At 42.4% G+C, this 20,885-nt stretch overlaps 1 protein-coding gene and 1 long non-coding RNA gene across 2 annotated transcripts; both read right to left on the bottom strand.

Annotated features, from left to right (window-relative positions):
- Positions 1-6,877: 6,877 nt before the first annotated feature.
- Positions 6,878-10,012, bottom strand: LOC146688696 (uncharacterized). Its single transcript, XM_085436842.1, has 4 exons — positions 9,798-10,012; positions 8,209-8,367; positions 7,675-7,770; positions 6,878-7,596 (listed from the first exon to the last, which is right to left on the bottom strand). The coding sequence occupies exons 1-4, from the start codon at positions 9,939-9,941 to the stop codon at positions 7,276-7,278; spliced, it is 720 nt and encodes a 239-aa protein (XP_085292968.1). The 5' UTR covers positions 9,942-10,012; the 3' UTR covers positions 6,878-7,275.
- A 2,131-nt stretch (positions 10,013-12,143) lies between these two features.
- LOC146688695 (uncharacterized) lies at positions 12,144-18,165 on the bottom strand. The gene is made up of 3 exons (XR_014916011.1): positions 18,106-18,165; positions 12,517-12,635; positions 12,144-12,434 (listed from the first exon to the last, which is right to left on the bottom strand). It is a non-coding gene; the product is annotated as an uncharacterized LOC146688695 (long non-coding RNA).
- Positions 18,166-20,885: the final 2,720 nt, after the last annotated feature.

Genomic DNA, 20,885 nt, shown 5'->3' with positions numbered 1-20,885 from the left:
TAACATAATCTATCAAGTTCACTGGTGGTTCACCTGACAACCACTTATCGCACAGCGCTGTCAACGGTCCCCGAACTTTGTGGCCAAAGACCAAGTCATTTGGGCTAAACCCAGTACTCTCCTGGCACACTTCACGCGCTGCCAACAGAAGCCACGGTAAACCTTCCTCCCAGTCACTCCTCATTTCGGTGCAATAGGCACGTAACAAGGACTTCAGTGTTTGGTGGAAGCGCTCTAAAGCACCTTGGCTCTGTGGATGATAAGGAGAGGCTTTATTATGCACAATATTCAACAGCTTAAGAACTTGTGCAAAAAGATGTGACGAAAAGTTTGATCTCTGGTCACTCTGAATAATCTTCGGTATGCCAAATACAGAAATAAACTGTGTCAAAGCCTTCACCACAGACTTAGCTGTGATGGTACGCAACGGATATGCAGCAGGATAACGCGTAACTTGGCACATTACAGTTAACAGATACTCCGAACCAGATTTTGATCGAGGAAGAGGGCCCACACAGTCAATGATCAAATGTTCAAATGGGTTACTCACAGCAGGGATGGGACAAAGTGGAACAGGTTTAATAGACTGATTTGGCTTACCTACAATTTGGCAAGTATGGCAGGTCTTAATGTAAGCTGAAACATCACGCTTAAGACGTGGCCAAAAGAAGTAGCGCAAGATGTAATTATAAGTCTTCGTCACTCCCAAATGCCCAGATTTGTCATGAGAACACTTCAACACCTCGTCACGGTATTTAGTTGGAACCACAATCTGGACAACTGGACTCCCAACACAGTCCAACCCTTGCGGAATCCACCTACGGACTAGTACCTCCTTCTGCAGAAAATAACCAGAGGCCGCACTTCTAGCGTCATCACTAGGTTGCACTTTGTGAAACAGCTCAGTCAGTGAAGCATCAGCACGCTGTGCCTGAATTAACTCTTGCTGGGAAACTGACAAATGTTCAGGAACAATCAAATCTGGTTCAACCTGACACTCTTCTGCTTGAGTTACAGGCTCTGCATCCCTTTTAGCTGCAGCCCTCGTAACAGCACAAGCTGCAAAGTCAGAAAAACCCTGTTCACACTCATGGGACTCATTCCGAACTCTAGATTTAACAGGTAAAGAACTGTCAGCCCAGACTCGATTTCCAGCCAAATCATTCCCCAAAATCACATGTACGCCCTCAAGTGGCAAAGCAGGACGAACACCAAGGCAGATATAATCATCCACAAAACTGCATGACAGCCTGACCTTATGCAATGGGGCACAGATAGTGGTTAAACCCATGCCTTGAACAAGCACACACTCACCAGTATCAGTAACCTGTGAAAATGGCAACACGGAGGCTAAGATAAAAGAATCCTTCGCGCCTGTGTCACGCAAAATCTTTACAGGAACTTTATGATCATCACCTGGGAGTGATACAAACCCATCTGACACAAAATCCTCAAACCCCGAATAGCTCTCTGAGTCAGACTTAGTCGAAACTGGCGTCTCCCGAGAGACTACTGAAATTTCCCGAGCAGGAATGGTAAGAGCCGCAGGCTTAACCTGTTTACCTGTACGTGCCAACTTGCTTTTCAACAAGGGACATTCTGCTTTCCAGTGTCCATCGCCATGGCAGTAGTTGCATGCTTGACCAAACTTACTGGGCTTCACACCACCAATGGCCTTCGCAGGGTCCGATGACATAAACTTAGTTTGACCAAAAGCTCTAGCGGGAGCACCAACTGAAAAACAGTTTCTACCAACCTGCCCCTTATGTGCCAAGATATATTCATCTGCCAATTTAGCAGCGTCAGAAACGGTTGTCACTTCCCGTTCGGCAATGTAAGTGGCAACCACAGGAGGAACACACTCTTTAAACTGCTCCAATACCATCAACTCACATAAATCCTGGAAAGTTGTCACTCCCAGTGCCGAACACCATCTGTTGAAGTGTTTAGTTAAATCCCTCGCAAACTCTATATGCGACTGCTTATCAGACTTCCTCCATGATCTGAAACGTTGACGGTAAGCTTCTGGTACCAACTTATATGCCTTCAGAACTGCATCTTTAACAGTAGCAAAACTCTGACAATCAACTGCACTGAGTGCTGAATAAGCTTCCTGAGCCTTTCCAGTCAACACAGACTGTAACATAATCACACAGTCAGCTGCTGGCCATCCTCTCAATTCAGCAATGCGTTCAAAAAGGGAGAAAAAGGCATCTGGCTCTCTTTCATCAAATTTCGGCACCAAGCGCAAATTACGCACGACATCAAAAGTTTCAACTCCTTGTGGAGAAGACTCTTTAGCCTCAACACCACCTGATAACTTGCCCGCTTTGATTAGGTCTAACCGATACTGCTCTAACTCCAACTTTTCCTTTTCTAAAGAATACCTTACACGGTCTTTCTCCATTTGTAAGAGTAACAACTCCTTTTGCTGCTCAAAAGACAAAGCAACGGCAGTTGAGACCACAGACTGATCAACCTCAGCCACTAAGGTCTGCATTTTACGTGACAACACGCCTTTCTTTACTAATGCAGCCTTCAACACTCCTTTAATCTCATCTTTCAACCGTTTATCTCCAATGTCGACATCGTAATGTTCAGCAAGTTTCAGGAGTTGTTCTTTAGTACAACTATTCAAGAGTTCCTCCGATGGAGACTGAACAAAAGCATCAACAGTAGCCATAACAGCAAAGTATTGATTCTCGACATGCAATTTAAAACAGCACTTTCCCACTAACTGCCTAACCAAAATCTACTTAACTAAAGCCTAGTCTTCATGCAGTTACTTACGGTGGGTACTTATGCACTAAAAACCGCCAGGAAGAGAAAGGCAACTGCACAAACAGCGACCCCCTCAATCCTGGGGACGTGCTCCCGAGACAACTGCTCTAACCGTGTTCACCGCAACAGAAATTTCAATGAATGTTTCTCGAGGGAGAAACACTCCTTCAACCTAACAGGGAAAGCACTGATTTTAACTTTGCATATTCAATAATCAACACAGCTCATACGCTCCAAAGTTGACACAAGACAGCACATCAACACTAGCTCAAGTCTACAGTAAACAGTATTAACATGACTGCCTCCACTCAATCTGCCTAACCCAAATGGCCTCCCAAACACAATACACAGCAGACCCAAAATATCAAAGCACCACAAATAACCAAACTGATCAGCAATCAACTCAACAATTGCCTACAAGGCAAGACCTAGCCAAGACAAGCAGCTGCAAACAGACCAGCTCTCAATCAAATGTTAGAAAGCTTACCAAACCAGGACGATCCCAAACGAGCCCCCATTTGTCACAACCCGGCTCATAGGAAGTGACAAAGAAATGGGAGACCACACACAGGCTTTTAAAGACTGTAAGACACATTTAATGAAAATAAGGTAAAGCAACTTAAACACAAGTTAAAGGACATAACAGCCATAACTGAACCTTCCAAATAAACATAACACGTGCCAGAGGGAGCCAAAAGCCAGCCACCCTGGTTCAGTCAAGGTGTCTTTATATACACTGGGACTGGCCTCTCAGGTGTGCTGCATCAATAATTGGGTCAGCTCCACCTACCTGCAAGAAACAGGAAAAGGAAAAAGAAAAACACAAGGCCAGCCCACTGGCCGTCACAATAGTAAATAATAAAATTATGCGTTACTGCGAATTCTGCCCATCTGACCTCAGGAAATCGCATGATAAGGTGGGGCCAGGTTTCACAATGAACACACCCGAAACTCTGGCTGATTGGGACCCACACCCAGTTACACACCTTGGCTCAGGCGATTAGAGGATCATCAGGGGGTCCTTTTGTCCCTCTGTGGGGGGATTCTCCCACTAGGTTTATATCTGGGACTCTCCACCATTTGACCTTAGAACTGAAGAAGCTTCTCGGATGAGAGGTGAAACGTCTTCAAGCAACTTAAAGAAGTCCAGACGCTTTTCTTTGCAAGCTCCTTTGACCACCATGTAATCCATTTATTTCAACAAAGTAACTGTATTCTCAATATCACCTATTGAACGGTAACTGTAACGGATACATTTACTCATATTTTGTATTTTAAATACGTAACGCCGGTGCATGTATTATGTTACTGCCCAACACTGCCTGTTGAGATCCTGAGATCCGCTCCTAGAACACCGGCCTCCAACTCTTGAAGAGACATGGGTGTCCCTAAATTTAGCAAATATTAGCTTCAGGCTAGCTTGCTACGACGAATAGGCTAATACCAGCATTTTACCACAACTTCACCAGATGTAGCTAAAAAAACTAAACTAATGTCCAGTCCAGTGGGACAGCAAGAAAAGATGACAAAAAATGATTACTTACTTGCGGTTTGGAGGTTCAAGCTGAAATTGAAGCAGCCATTGAGTGTACAACTTACATTTATTTCAGTTACAATATTTTTTTTCAGTTTCATTTCAAGGTGGCATCGTTCTGATTCCATATTCCTGCAGACGACCCATCGGTGTTTATTCCATGACTGTAAACATGTTTCCATTTGTCACTTCAGTCTTTACTCTGAAATACAGGAAATGACATCATGGCTCAAAATCTTTGTCGTTCAAACAATTCTTTATTTAACATTTTTTTTAACTTTATTTAAGAACTTTAATAAAATACATTCAATAAAAACTTGAACAACAGGAAACTGATTTTTCATCCAACCACTGAAAAAAAAGGTAACCACTGAACACAAACACTGCAGAAGAACAATTTATAAAGATTAACATGGAACTACAGGAACATTTTGATTCATTGCCTCATTAGAACGTTAAGGAGAGCCCATCTCTGTGGAGCCTGATCTCCAGGGTTTTAAGTTGGACTCTGACGCCAGAAGAGGATGTTTCTCTGTCTTCAGATTCGCTGTCGTCCTGTGATGGGAACGATTTCAGCGCTGCGTGATCGCGCTGATGTTTGCACAGAGCAGATAATGAAGTGAATGTTTGGGCACATTGGTAACAGTGAAACAGTTTATTAGTAACGTGGAATCGTTTGTGTGCAGAGTATGAACTGAGATTACTGAAGCTCTTGTCACACTGCTCACAGCTGTAGTTTCCTTCCATGTGTGCACGTTCATGCTCGTTACGATTACTTGAATGTGAGAAGCTTTTGTCACAGTGTCTGCACTTGTATGGTTTCTCTCCTGTGTGGACTCGTTTGTGTGTTTTAAGGTCACCTGCAGTGGTGAAGGATGACCCACACTGATCACAGAGGTGCTTTTTGACCCCACTGTGAAAGAGTTTGTGTCGTTTTAAGTCACCTGATGTGGGGAAGCTTCTCCCACATTCTTTGCAGTATTTCAGTTTGTCGCCAGTGTGTTTACGTTGATGTGTTTTTAGGCCGGCTTGCTGACTGAAAGTCTAAAATACTTAGTCATTTGTTTAATTGTAATTTAGCATTATATAACTCACATATAAAACTATCAATTGTAATTTTAAATGGTTTACAAGCATGTAGAAGAGCATATTTAGGCAAGTACATTTCTCCTTTTGTTATCAAGAAGCACAGACAAAAAGGGAAAAAAACTGAATCATTGGTCACTGGTCCCCACCAATGCCAGAACGAAATCTACGCCCACTGTCTCTTCCATTGCCGTTTCACTCCAAACGTAACAAATGTCCAACTCACACAGTGTTCTCAGTTTGCATTCACACACAGTGAAGTTGCAGCTTGTTGGAAACGCATCTCCATCCATCCAGTCATGATGATGGTGTTTTCTCCTTGCTGATGCCTTTTGCACATACTGCTGTTGCTGCTGGACCCCTCGCTGCTCAGGATACTGCTGTTGTCTCTTGACCTGCCATGTTGTTGCTTTTGGATCTGCATTTCGCGACAGTCAAGTGGAGCGTGCGTCTGTCCTCTCAGTAAGTGAGTGAGACAGTAGACAGTGGTGAGGAGGGCTGCGCGAAAGCAAAAACACATAAATATGCCTGACACCCGTAAACGAAGCAGCATCTGGCTGCAGTTTAAAGACTTTTTTGTCTGTCTTGGTCTCGTCCTCGTCTCGACTTTGTCTCGTCTCGACTTTGTCTCGTCTCGACTTGGTCTCGACTTGTTCTTAGTCTCGTCTTGGTCTTGGTCTCGTCTCGACTTGGTCTCGACTTGTTCTTAGTCTCGTCCTGGTCTCGATACCCTCTGGTCTTGGTTTAGGCGGTCTTGACTGCAAGTCTAGTTGCACCAGTGGTGCCATGAGCAGTATCTATCTGCTGCTCATCAGCTGCTATGCCGTGGTTATTGTCACAATGTGGTGTATTTGGATCACTCAATTCTAAGTGGATATGATCCAGGATTGGATGTTTTGTATAAAATTTGAAAGGAAGAAAGTGTGGTACTGTTTTACATCCACAGACACACACTGTAAAAAAAAAAAAAAAACGTTGCGAAAACTTAAAAACTCAAGGCAACCCACTGCATTTATGTTTTTAGGTTCTGAGGGATAGCTTATAATTTCAAGTTTAGGAGAAAAGTTGCTTTAGCTAATGTTTTTGTGTTTACAAAATTAATAATTGTCCTTTTTCTTAACTCATATTTTATTGTTTCTGCAACGTATTTCCTAAAGTTTACACAACATTTATTTTTTTTTTGCCAATCAATTTCCTAAAGTTTAGAAAAAGTATCTTTCATAGTTTTCATGAGGTGCTCCCTGTTGTACCAATGAATGTTTACACAGTTGATTTTCAAATAACTTTGTGTTCAAACACAACCGCACCACTGACAATGTTGACTTTTGAGATCTTTAAATTTTAAAGGTGGTGTTGTCAGACAGAATATCAAACCTATCTTGATAGATAGTGACTAACAAACAGATTCAAAACATCAGATGGCAGGATGTGAACAACTTCTATCTTGTTTCCATACAGCAAACAACTTTCAAACAAATTTTTCCACCACTTGTCTTTTAATAGTAATGGTATCAACACTCCAATTTCCTGTGAAGTTCAGTATCGCGCCACATTTGTTATAAAACTAGTACAAATGTACCTAAAACCAGATTATAAAAATTGTTTAAAACAGCTCAAGTTAGAATAAACCCTTTCAACATCTTATAAAAACTTGTTATACATGAAATCTGCAATCAGCCATTAAAGCTACATTAAGTAAAGTTAGAACAGAAGAGATTGATTCAGAACTTTCTGCACCTTACCGTTTTCTTAAAGCCAGAAATTAACTTTTTTCAGAACAACTTGCCACGAAACCCAAAAACTGTAACTCAAAACAAATTGCTGCATTCTGTTTTACACAAGTTGCATTTGAGTTGAACATGTTGTCAAATAGGTTAGACTTTGGTTAAGAGCTTGGTTTTGAAGCTTCTTATCCTCTGGGAACAGGTAGATGTCAACTCCATAAAAATGTGTTGCACAGCTTCAAATGTGTACTTGAGTTCTTTGGGAAACTCCATGTTGAGCCCATAAAGTAGGCCAAACAGGTAGGCAAAGGCAGTGGGAAGGTCTGGCAGATCATCAAGAATAATGTCCTCTTCCAAAACAATGGCAGTGTTGACCACTGTGGACTGCGAGTTGGGTCCCACGTAGTCCTCCAGAACAGTGAGGATGCCCACCGTAACACCTCGGGTTGCCCTCTCAACTGGATCTGTATCCTATGCAAAATAAAAAACAACAGTACATATAAGTCTCTGAAAACCAAAAATGAAGATTGAGTAGATTTGCATACTCACCAGACATGTTAAGAAGAGTTTGGTCTCGTCGTCGCGAACAAATATCGGTAACCCTTCCAAACTGATGGTTCGTCGATGCTGGACTATGTTTGAGACCTAAAACAAGGAAATCAAATAAGACTCAGTCTCATTTATAAACCTACCATTTTGTTTTTAAAACACATTAAGTGTTGTTGCTAAAAATACAGCCTTAAGAAATAAGATGTTGAAATGAGTTATTACAGATAATTGGTCATGTTTTTGTCAGCTTTTTTTATTTATTTATTTTTTAAGTAATTTTGATGTGCAACAAATGTAGCACACTTATTACAACATTTATAACAAAAAGTGCCATGAGTGGGATGAGAGTTGAACTGTCTGTCATGACCTGCAATCTGCCAAACACAGCGCAGCTTATAATCCCATTCAGGACACACTTTTTGAAAACTAACAATTTTTACATCAATTTAGTAAATATTTAATAAAGTATCTTTCGTTACAGTGAGAACTTCAGGTTCCTCATAAACCAGACACAAATACATTTTTATATATTACCTGTTCATCAAACTTCTGCAACAGGGAATCCATGTCATTGCGGAAAGCAGCTTTTCTAATTCGATACAGCTTAATCAGCTGAAGTGAGTAAGTGTCGAGGGCAGTCAAGAAGGTCCCCATGAGATCCTTGGTGGTAATGCGTGAGAATTCCGCACAAATCTACAAAGCAACAAAAAAAATATAGAAGAAAACTTTTAAAGGTACATTATATAAAAATCACATTGTTTTCAAATTTGGTTAAAAGAGCTTAATTTCAAAACATTTAGTTAGTCTCGGTTGATCTATTGGTCAGGCCTTGATTGGATTTTTTTTTCTTTTAGTGGTAGTGGTGGTACAAATTATAACTGACGTATTAAAAAAAAAAACCCAAGAAAAATCTGATCGGCAGATTTTACAGTAAGTCTATAGAATACCTAATCAAATGTTGATAAGACAAAATAATGGTTTCAATTGTTACAGGATGTATTGCAGAAAAGAAATAAATCAATAAATTGTATTTTAAATTCATTGAAAAAATTCCATTAATTTTATAGTTATGTAGGAATGAAGTAAGAATAACATCCTGTGGTCAAATTTGTATACTTTCATAACACGTAAGTGACTTTCTCAATCCTGTTCTGTGAGTTTCATGGCTGTTGCCTGCTAAGGGTCAGCACCAAAAGATTCTAGATGCCCAGTGAAGACAAGTCATTGCGGCGACTGTGGTTCAGGGGGTTGGGAAGCTCATCTGTAACCGGAAGGATGCTGGTTCTATCCCCAGCTCTCTCTGTCCTGGTCGTTGTGTCCTTGGGCAAGACACTTTACCCTACCGCTTACTGGTGCTGGCCAGAGGGGCCAGTGGCGCGATATGGCAGCGTCACTTCTGTCAGTCTACCCCAGGGCAGCTGTGGCTACAACGGTGGTTTCCCTGCACCGATGTGTGAATGTGAGAGTGAGTGAGTGAGTAGTGGAATTGTAAAGCGCTTTGGGTGCCCAGAGAAGAGCGAAATAAAAGCAATCCGTTATTATACACAGTAAGTTGACAAATAAATAGATTTCACTTCAATAGAGTTCATATTTTTAGAGCCAAGTATTTTTTTATATTTTACCACTAGCATTGTTAGCTCAACGGTAGCCTTCAACCTTTTCTACAAGATATTGGAGTGATACAAACAGATGCTTCTCAAGGGCACAAGAAATGGAGCTCACGTTAATTTACTCACCCAGACAAGTTTCGAGGCATTTGGAGTTGTTCAGAAGGAATTGTAAAGGTCCTATATCATGTAAAATCAACTTTTTGGAGCTTTTAAACACATTTTAATGTTATTTCCTTAGATTAAAAACCCTCCAGAGTGGTTTTTGGCTTAATTCAGGCATTTCTTAGTTGTCTCAGTGAATCCTTTCCCCATAACCGTGGCTCAGCTCTCTCTTGCAAAACGACTGACTCGTAACATTGGGATTAAAATTTCTTTCTAACAACTCCAAATGCCTTGAAATTTTTCTGGGTGAATAAATGAACGTTTTCCATTCTAGAAATAAGACCACACTGGGGAAAAAGGGAAGAAAAAAACCCAGAAGTTTTCCTTTAAATATTTAAGAGATTATCTTACCTGTTCTTTCAAGAAGAGAGCTGGCCATCTGAGCTGCATTTCCTTGACCAAGGGCTGCATCTCCACAACTTCTTTCCTCCTGAGAGAGAATGTGATGTCCATCTTTTGGGTGATGAGTGCCATGTTCTTATCCCTCTTCTTCATTTCATCTTCCAAAATGCATCTTTCATTTTCAAGAGACTCATCATTGTAGTTTTCTGGGCCATCAGGGATAAAGTTGACTTCACCTCGCTTTGGTTTCTTTAAGGAAAATCTATTTGAGCCACTGTCATCTTCTTCCCCTCATCTTCTTTATATGGAAATGATTTTATACGTTTGTTTAGTCCTTCAAATGTAATAAAACCCTTTCTGATTAAATCTTGAAGACACAAACACAATTCCACAGGGACAACACCTTCAAAGAAATCATGTAATATATCTGGAGGAAATCCAGTGACTGGATGAAAATAGGACAACGCACTTAAGGCACAGGAACCTTTGACACCACACACACTTTGTCTTTGACCATCCTCAAGCTCTTCTAGAAAAATGTTATGCTGTTCCACAGTTCTTAATGGAAATTGTTATGAGGTGGCTGTGTGCGGACAGGAATAGGACCCAAGGTGCAGACTCCAGAGACAAACTTAAACCGAAACAGCTTTAATGCTGAACTCAAACATAACATAACTGGAAAAACTCAAAATAAACTAACACCGGTGGACTGACAAAACACACAGCAAAATAAACGACACGGACACAGAGAAACACAGGGCTTAAATACACAGTGGGAGCAATCAGGGAATGAATAACAGGAGGGAAACACAGCTGGGGCAAATCAGGCTTAACGAGACCAGGGGAAGCAAAACCAGACACATTAACATCAGACATGGACTTTCAAAGTAAAACAGGAAACATAACACAGACTCACAGGCAGGCACTATAACAAAGGGAACAGAGACGTGGGACCAGGGCAGACACAGACACTGACTGGATGTGGGGATACAGCAGACAGGGGAGACAGCAACTACGGAACACAGACAGAAAACCAGAACACTAAAACTCTAACCAAACCCCACCCAGAGGACCCAAACTAAGAATGATCCTAAAACCCGTCAAGAAAAGCTAGAAAATAATGAAATAACAAAATCAAAGAACCAAAACACAAAACACTGGGTCAACGACCCAGGGACCCTAACAGAAATTCTCTAGGATCAAGAGCTGCAATCTGATGTTTATCAATACTACAAAATCGACAAAATTTGTCAACATTAAAGGACTCCAAAAAGCCTGCAAGGCTGTGAGCCCCAAGGTTATCTGCACAGACACAAAATACAGTTCCCTTTAAAAAACTATTTAAAGATTCAACATACACCCCTGTGCTTTCAAGACATTTTAAATCCTCAATGAGTGGATAAAGAAAAGCATCATACCCAAACTGTTTAACGTCTACACTTTTACCAAGAAGAGCAAGCTGTATTGAGTGTAATGTAGAACGAAACCTTGCAGATAAGTTGAGTACAATAGACAGCAGTTATTTTATGAATTTTTAGAGATGTTCCTAAAGGGTTGCATATTTCAAAGTCGTCAATATACAAAGCTAAACTAATGCAAGTATCTTGCAATCCTAAAAGCTTGTTGTTTTTAAAATACTGCCCATCTCTAAATGATCTGTAACCTTCACTAATTTCTTTATCAAATGCTAACTTTTCAAAGAAACTTTTCTCTTTCAATAAGTTCTCCAAGACCTGGTTTACTGAGACATAAACAAATGTATTTCTAGTTCTCGCTTTGTAGATGTACTCTGTAGGCTCAATTACATGAAAATTATTCTTGAAATAAATATTTCTCTTGTAATCAGTAGACAATGCACCTTTTGGTTCTGTTGAGATAATTAATGGGTTGGTTTTGAAAAGTGCATCATTTATATTTTTAATTACATCATCATCTGCCTCAATGTTCTGTTCAGCAAGCACCTGTTTGATTCTTTGAAATGAATGAACCTGAGAAAATTTTAAAATGTCACTAATTTCCTCAATAATTCTCTGCAAAGCACTGTTAGAAACATGTAACAAAGTTTGCATGCATAGAAAAAGTCTAGCTATTTTATGTTCAAGACATTGGTAATCTACAAACTCATTGTCCTCTTTATCACTTGATGCTACACCTGAACCACTTGATAATGTCTCTGGCTCCTGAGAGGTATTTAAGGATTTATCAGGGGAGCTACTTTCACTAGGACATGCATTTGCATGAGAAATCAGTCTAATACAGTTTTTTATATCTTTTGAGTTTTTGTGCTTTCTGCTTGTGTGTGACGTAAAGGTTGATAAATTGTTGGTAGCATAGTCACATTTTTGGAAAGGACAGGATACAGTCTGATTTTTTTTTAAGTGCCTTAAAATATGTGAAATAAATGTATGCTGTGAGCAGTTTTCCTTAAATTCACAAAAAAATGTTGAGATCTCCTGCCTTTTCTTAGCCCTGTTGTGTGATCTGCTGAGGTGAGACTTCAATGCCCCTCGTGTCCTAAACGAACAGACGCAGTCACTGTAAACACAGGGCAAATGAAATCCTCTTCTATGTCGTAGCTGGTGATGTCTTAAGAGTACTTCTTGGCTTGAACAGACAAAAGAGCAGAACTGGCACTGCATACAAAAGCTATAATGAGAAGAGAGGAGAGGACAGTGTCAACAATTCAAAAGAAACCTGAATTAATCTCAAATTACCAAAGTTACATTACCTGATAATGTGTTTGGGGCGGGGGGCAGGCACTCCTGTTCTGATTCCTCTCCTTACCAACTCCTCATCAGTCCCTCATAAATCAGGACAAGCAGTGGTCTGGAGTTGGCTTTTAATTCTCTAAATAAATAAAAATAGCAATTAGTTTTAAAATAAAATACCAGCTTCCTGACATTACTTAAGAATTTTTTTGGCTCACTAAAGTGAGCTGATTCTGCCTTGTAAAATGCCATGTGAAACACAGTAAAACAAATAATTTACAAAACATACATTACATCAAATGTTTAATTTATTTAATTTATTATTAACAAATTGTATTCTACATGGAATGCACCAACAGTATACTGGGATGTATTATGTAAGCCAAGGATAATTTTGTGTGATTGGTTTTACAACTTAGAATGACAAACATTGGATTGAGAGTATGAGTGGGATAAAACTCCTGAAGCATCTGTTTAAATTATCAGTGCATTTATTAATGGTGCTCCATAAATAAACCAAAACAATGTTGTTTTTGTGCATAACAAAAAGCTCACAATTGTGCAGTCAAAATGTAAAATAAAAGATGCTGAGCATAATAACAAAGACAGATTTTGCAGCTGCTCTGTTTCCAAGTTCTACTGCGTGACTGACAGCCTGGAGTTTGAAATCCTCTTTGTAACCGTGTCTCTTACAGGCGCCATTTATGGTCCTTACACGCATAATATGGTAATATTACGTTGAAGCAGAGTACGTATCACTCTGCGAGGCTCCTCGGTAGCAGTAATGCTCCAACAATCTGTAGCATGTTGACCTATGTTTGTATCAGCCACTAGATGGCACTGTGTCGCTGCAATGTGTGTAATTCACTGGCGAGCAAGAAGCTTCAGGGCAAGCGAAAAGAACAAGAAATAAAGTGGAAGCGGAACAGAGATCAGTGTGTGCGTGCAGTTAATAAGAAGCTCGGTATACATACAAAAACAACACATGGTGTCAGAGTAGCGGATTCTACGCAATCCCTCGCCGTCGGACAGCGCAGACATGGAGGCTTACGGCGTTCCCACACCGCGTATGGACGCTCACCGCAGACGACTCCCGAAAGCTTCAGACGTACTACGATAAGTACACTGATTACATCATACCGAAAGCTAACCCAATCTATGCCCGATATAAGTTTCATGAAAAGATGCAGGGTGAAAATGAGACATTTGAACAGTTTATTACGGAACTGAAACTACTTGCTAAAGACTGTGGGTACCCAAATACAGATGAAATGGTCAGGGATCGCATTGTATTTGCCACTAACTCGCCACACGTCCGAGAAAAGTTACTCAGCCAAGGCGCAGAGCTCACGCTAGAGAAAGCTATAGATATAGCACGATCACACGAGCTAGCAAAGCAACAGCTAAAAACTATGGGTCACTCCAGGGGCCAAGAAACTGTGCACGCCATCGGCAGGAAATCGCACAGACAAGAATATCAAACAAGAAGCGTGAGACCAAAAGAACACGCTAATGCAACACTAAAAACGTGCAGCTATTGTGCCGGACAACACAGTAATAAAGACACCTGCCCAGCAAAAGGGAAGCAATGTGCAAAATGCAAGAAAATGAACCATTTTGCGAGAGCATGCAGGTCAAGACTCCCTTCGCAGACAAAAGCCCACCTCAAATCAGTACACACTGTGAGAGAGAACATAGAAATGTCAACTATGGACACAGATGAGGACCAAGACTGTTTCTACATTGATAGCATCACCATAGAAAATGAAGGAAGAAATGATGAGCAAGCATATGCAGACATGCAGCTTGGTTCCCCCCCACAGACAGTGAGGTTTAAAGTTGACACTGGGGCGCAAGCAAACACAATTCCAGCTAACATGTTCCAGACACTCTTCCCACACGTGACACTGAAGCCTGTCACACACAAGCTCACAGATTATGGGGGACACTCACTCAGCGTGGAAGGAAAATGCCAGTTAAAATGCAAACACAAAGACAAAACCTGCACGTTGGAATTCCATGTTGTTAACACAAGCGCCCCACCTGTATTAGCAATGAAAGCTTGCCGTGACCTTAACCTGGTAAGGATCGTGATGGCAGTGACGGAGGAAAGAGGCAAGACAACCAACAGTTCACAGGCAATACTAGACGAATATGCAGACGTATTCAAAGGGATAGGAGAATTTCCTGGTGAATGCAGTTTCCATGTAAATCCAGACGTTGCACCCACAGTCAGCCCACCTCGTCGGATTCCCATTGCTCTGCGAGCCCGACTCAAAGACGAGCTCGACAACATGGAAAGGAATCAAATCATATGCAAGGTCACAGATCCTACAGACTGGGTGAATGCACTTGTTGTCGTGGAAAAACCCAAGACGGGCAGACTCAGAGTATGTCTGGACCCCAGACCCCTCAACAAGGCTATACAAAGACCCCATTACCCTCTACCCACCTTAGAGGATGTCACCACAAAACTTGCTGGGGCCAAGTATTTCAGTGTTTTGGACGCCAGATCAGGCTACTGGGCCATTAAGCTAAGCCACGAATCATCTCTGTTAACCACATTTAATACTGTGTTTGGCAGGTACCGCTTCCTCAGGTTGCCATTCGGCATAATCTCAGCTCAGGATGAGTTCCAGCGACGCGTGGATGAGACCTACGAGGGCCTGAGTGGCGTGGCAGCCATTGTGGACGACGTATTGGTCTTCGGAGAAACCAAACAGGAGCATGACGACAACCTGAGGGCCATGCTGCAGCGCAGCAGAGAGAGAGGTGTAAAAACTGAACCCTGACAAGTGCACCATCTGCGTCAAAGAGGTCAGTTACTTCGGTCACACATTGTCACACGAAGGGCTGAAACCAGATCCACAAAAAGTAAAAGCAGTCCAAGACATGGCGCCCCCACAGAACAGGGCGGAATTGGAAACAGTGCTGGGGATGGTTAATTATCTAGCAAGATTTGCCCCACACCTGTCAGAGATAAATGCTCCGCTCCGCCAGCTGTTAAAGCAGGACAGTGAGTTTGTATGGGACAAGAACCATGACAGAGCCTTTCAACGAATGAAGGAGCTGATCACTAAAGAACCAGGCCCAGTTCTCTCCTTCTTCGACCCCAAGAAAGCGCTACGACTCCAGGTCGACGCATCCAAAAGTGGCCTCGGTGCTGTGATGCTGCAGGACGGCAAGCCAGTCACCTACGCATCCAAGTCACTTAACAGCACTGAGCAGAACTATGCCCAAATAGAAAAAGAGCTGTATGCTGTTCTCTTTGGTTGCAAGCGGTTCCACGAGTACATGTACGGTCGACATGTGACCATTGAGTCGGACCACAAGCCACTTGAGTCCATACTCAAAAAAACACTAGCATCAGCACCACCACGGCTACAGAGGATGATAATACAGCTGCAAAAGTACGACATCAGCATCATCCACAAGCCAGGGAAAGACATCCCGGTAGCCGACACGCTCTCCCGGAAATCCATAGAGTTCCACGTCAAATCACTATGTGACGGGATGGATGCGCAGATCCACTCAGTCCTCAGCAACATGCCTGTCAGTGACCAGAGACTCTCAGAGATAAGAAACGAAACAGCCCAGGATCCTCAGCTCAACAGCCTGAGACGGACCACATTGAGTGGATGGCCAGATAAAAGGTCTCAATGCCCGCCTGACATCCAGGAGTTTTGGAACCACAGGGATGAGATCTCACTGATAGACGGGATCATGTTTAAAGGAGAGAAAATGATCATCCCAAAAAGGCTCAGAAAGGACATGATAGAGCGGATTCATTCCAGCCATATGGGCATAGAAAAGAGCAAAAACAGAGCCAGAGACCTTCTGTTTTGGCCAGGCATGGGAAAGCAGATTGAGGAAGCAGTCGGAGCCTGCAGCACATGCCAGGAGAGACAAGCTGCTAACCCCAAGGAACCCCTGTTGTCACATGGAATACCAGAACGACCGTGGCAGGTCATAGCCACCGATCTGTTCACTTGGAACTCGGAAGACTACATCATCATGGTAGATTACTACAGTAGATTCTTCGAGTTGGAAAGACTGCGCAGCTGCACTGCAGAAGCAGTGATCCACAAACTAAAGTCAGCCATGGCTAGGCATGGTATTCCAGAGTCGGTGATTAGTGATAACGGTCCGTGCTATGCTTCCAGTAAGTTTCAACAGTTTGCAAAGTCATGGAGTTTCACCCACACCACTACTAGTCCCCATTACCCACAGAGCAACGGGCTAGCCGAGAAAACAGTCCAGACAGCAAAGAAACTTCTGGACAAGGCCAAAGCGGAACATAAGGATCCCTACTTGAGCCTATTAGAATACCGGAACACCCCCGTGGACAACTTAAAGTCGCCTGCACAACTACTCATGAGCCGGAGACTTCGCTCCATCCTCCCTGCAACACCAAAACAGCTGGCACCCCAAGTAGTTTGCCAGCAAACAGTGCGTGAGAGGAGAGAGGTCTGCCAGCAGCGCCAGCAGACTTATTTCAACAGAGCCGCCCGACCTCTGCCTCAACTATGTCCTGGCACACCGGTCCGGTTCCGGCAACAAGACGGTTCCTGGAAGCCAGCTGTGGTCACAAGTTGTGCCGACACGTCCAGAAGCTACAACATAACCACAGATACAGGACAAGTTTACCGGCGTAACCGCCGACACCTCCGCAGAAGCAGGAACAGCGTAGGAGGTGAGGAGTTCATTCAACCAACAGGCATCAGCGATGACAGCCCTGTGGTATCTCAGCCCCCGCCTGTGGAGCCCCCTGGTGAAGACATTACAACACCTGGATACACGACTCGATATGGGCGTGTTACCAAACCAAGACAGGTCTTAGACCTGTAATATTGTAAAGGGTGCAGGCAGATCGCTGCCCTAAAAAAAAAAAAAAAAGGCTGTTTATATGTTTGTTGTTCCAATGATGTCACTAAATGCATCTCTTTATTATGTTTGTGATATAGCCAGTATTGAGTCGAATGCTATGTTATCAATGGATGTGCTCAGGATGTTATTCCTGTAATTTCAGTTGCCTTAGAAATTTTACAAGCCTGAGTTGTGTTTTTTTTTTTTAAGAAGGGAGATGTAGCATGTTGACCTATGTTTGTATCAGCCACTAGATGGCACTGTGTCGCTGCAATGTGTGTAATTCACTGGCGAGCAAGAAGCTTCAGGGCAAGCGAAAAGAACAAGAAATAAAGTGGAAGCGGAGCAGAGATCAGTGTGTGCGTGCAGTTAATAAGAAGCTCGGTATACATACAAAAACAACACACAATCCATCAAGCAGTGCTGCTTCATAGCTTACCAAAGTCGTACCAAAACATTTTTTGACATATTTTTTAAGCTGTGTACCACATAAAATTGGTTCGAGGTCAGTAAGCACAACCAGAATTCATACATAAGGCAGACTGTCGATTTTTGAGATGAAAGGATTTTAGGCCGTGCGTCAACGGTTAGCCCGGTTAGCTCGTTAGAGCCGCCCAGCTCCATGCACTGGGTGATCCGCGGTAACTAGTTAACGGAGATTTGCCCCATTAATGCAGTTATGGCATTAACTTTACGCTGACAGCACTAAAATAGTAATCTTCAAATGTTTTCTTTTTACCGACCAGCTCCTCTTTGATAGCTGCCGTGTCCATCTTGTCGTTGCCTGCAGGTGAAGCGATGGGGGAGGTGGAGTTGTGTTCAGTGAAGGAGAGAGGCGGAGAATAGGCTCCTCTGATTATTTACGAGCACGTGCAGAGGATGCCCAGCATTGTCCATAATGTCCATCAGTTTCTTTAATGTCCTTTTCTCTGCCACTGTCACCAAAGTGTCCAGCTTCATGCCGACCACAGAGCTAGCCTTCCTGATTCGTTTTTCCAGCCTGGATGAGTCCTTTGCTGTGCTGCTCCCCCAGCACACCACAGCATAGAACAGTACTCCAGCAACCACCGACTGATAAAACATCCTCAGGAGCTTCCTGCAGATGTTGAAGGACCTCAGCCTTCTGAGGAAGTACAGTCGGCTTTGGCCTTTTATGTACAGGTGCTGCGTGTTGCATGACCAAACAAAACTTTCAGTGCACTGTGAAAGTAAAAAAACAAACAGACAGGAAGGCCTAGTTAGGACATATCTAAGCATGCTCTTCACCTTGGAAGGGTAATTCAAACCAAAACTAATTGGCAGGTTCAACTTGGTAACAAAAGAAAATGCCTCAGCCAGATAAATCCCCAAAACATTCATCCATCAGCCACACACACCACATAACACTGCTGTTCTATTAGATAATGAGTTTCTTCCCATGTAGCCAGGTGTGTGTCGAGGTAAAGCCTCCCCCACACATCAGAACCCAGAATCTATTAGTGCCACCCATTTTAAACCCTCTCTACAGCATTCTGTTTGCACCTGCTATCATTCAATCATCTTTCCTAACATAATACTAGTCCACTAGTTTACATATCACCTCTCATCCCACTAAGTGAACTGGACAAGATGATAAAACAGAAACGCATGCTTAAGATGTTATCTGGTCTTCATTGCATGTGTATATGTCTTAATAGGATTAATGCATTTTCTGTTTGTGTGTGTGATTTTTGTGTGTCTCTCCTCCTTGCAGTGTTTCAGACACTTTTCAATTCTCCATTCAAAGGCAGTCGGTTTTCCTCCCCAAGTTCCTTAGCCCAATTTGATCTCCCACACTAAACAACAGCGTTCTTCCATGTCTCCTCCCCCTCCTTCCACTGTACTCTCGTCTCCCCCCTTGCAGCAGTCCATTGCATCTCCATCCATCCAGTCATGATGATGGTGTTTTCTCCTTGCTGATGCCTTTTGCACATACTGCTGTTGCTGCTGGACCCCTCGCTGCTCAGGATACTGCTGTTGTCTCTTGACCTGCCATGTTGTTGCTTTTGGATCTGCATTTCTTGTTTTCAGGGAGACGTTAACATCCTTGGAGCTTGCTTTTCGGGATGAGGAACACATGGAAGTGAAGCTGTAAAACAATTCAGCCAAAACTCGTCCTGGGTGTTTCTAATGATGTTAAACTATTATTTTACTCCGACCGCCGCCTGTGGAGATTGATCCAGGTCTGCTTCCCACCTGCAACTGACACACTTAGACATTTTGATCATTCTCATCACTACTTAAATCACACATCTCCCCTCGCTTTTGTTTTTGAGCCAACAGAACCACGTCATCTGCAACAAGCAGAGATCAGATTCTGAGGCCCCGGGGCAGACCCAGGACACACTGGAGAGATTATATCTCTTAGCTGGCCTGGGAACGCCTTGGTGTTCCCCCAGACAAGCTGGAGGAGGTGGCAGGGGAGAGGGAAGTCTGGGCTTCTCTGCTTGAGCTGCTGCCCCCATGGTCCTGGACAAGCGGGAGAAGTTGGGTGGATGTTATATTTGAAGTGCTTACAACTCATAAACAATGATGTCTGGAGACCAGAGCTCCCTCACAGGTAGAGAAGTCTTAGTGACACCATCACACTCCTTGGGGTCCCAGACCAGGAACTAATTGTGCCAGTACTGCCACAAAAGTAAATCTCCAGTGTAACATTTAAATATGTGAGCAGCTTTTTACAGTGTCCATGGTTATTCCTGTTATAAATGTTACATTTAGTGAGTACTTACCAGTCTCAGCCACAAGAAAGTAGTGAGTATCTGTGTTTTGTCATTCTGAAATACAGTGAATATTAGTAATCCTGTTACAGACTGAATTGAAAACTCCAGAACACGTAAAAAAACCCTCTGAATCACGTACAAACTCCAAAATACGTAAAAACACAACAGAAGTGCTTCAGGATGCTCGGGGCAGTGTTGAGCTTTTGTTACCTTGTGGCTACACAAGCCAGGAAGTACCAACGACCGGATTTAGTGTGTGGTCGTAACAGGTAAATGAACATTCTTACAACATTATTTGTAATAATAATGCTTGTGTATAAATACACAAACACACATGCTTTCAATTGTGTAATTTAAGTGATCTAGGCAGCTCCGTTTTGGAAGTTCAGTTAACGCTAGAAATGTGTTTTGGAATTTGTACGTGTTTTGTCTCTAGGGGCCACCGCATATATTTATATAAACATACATAAATAAAACCACAGGTTTTTGTTTTTTTTACATTACTAATTTTGTGCATAATTTTATATTGTTGTTAATAATAAATTAATTAAAGCAACGAAACAACCTGAAGAGCCGGTTGGGAGTTGAAAGAGCCGGCTCTCTAAAAAGAGCTGGAAATCCCATCACTAGAATGCAACACACAAAAATCAGTGATTCTTGAGATAAGGAACAAAACATGTCCGGCAGATAAAACCCAATTTTGTGGTTAAAAATATGCATACAAGTGTTACCCAACTGCCTAAAAGACAAACCAAGGCAATGTTTATACAACAAAAGTATGA

This window comes from Copadichromis virginalis, linkage group LG17 (genome assembly GCF_057382275.1).
Source record: "Copadichromis virginalis isolate Kocher_CV1m ecotype Utaka linkage group LG17, C_Virginalis_male_GT1.1, whole genome shotgun sequence".
NCBI lineage: Eukaryota > Metazoa > Chordata > Actinopteri > Cichliformes > Cichlidae > Copadichromis > Copadichromis virginalis.
The sequence above is the reverse complement of the archived record's forward strand: the minus strand, read 5'-3'. Positions and strand labels throughout refer to the sequence as shown.

What these genes read in the sequence shown, in the direction of transcription:
- LOC146688696 (XM_085436842.1), bottom strand. Translation starts at nt 9,941, where the DNA reads ATGAAGAAGAGGGATAAGAACATGGCACTCATCACCCAAAAGATGGAC. An exon ending in CTCTCTTCTTGAAAGAACAG is followed by an intron (nt 8,368 to 9,797) that starts GTAAGATAATCT and finishes GTTGCTTTGTAG; the next exon opens with ATTTGTGCGGAATTCTCACG. An exon ending in AACTCTTCTTAACATGTCTG is followed by an intron (nt 7,597 to 7,674) that starts GTGAGTATGCAA and finishes TATTTTGCATAG; the next exon opens with GATACAGATCCAGTTGAGAG.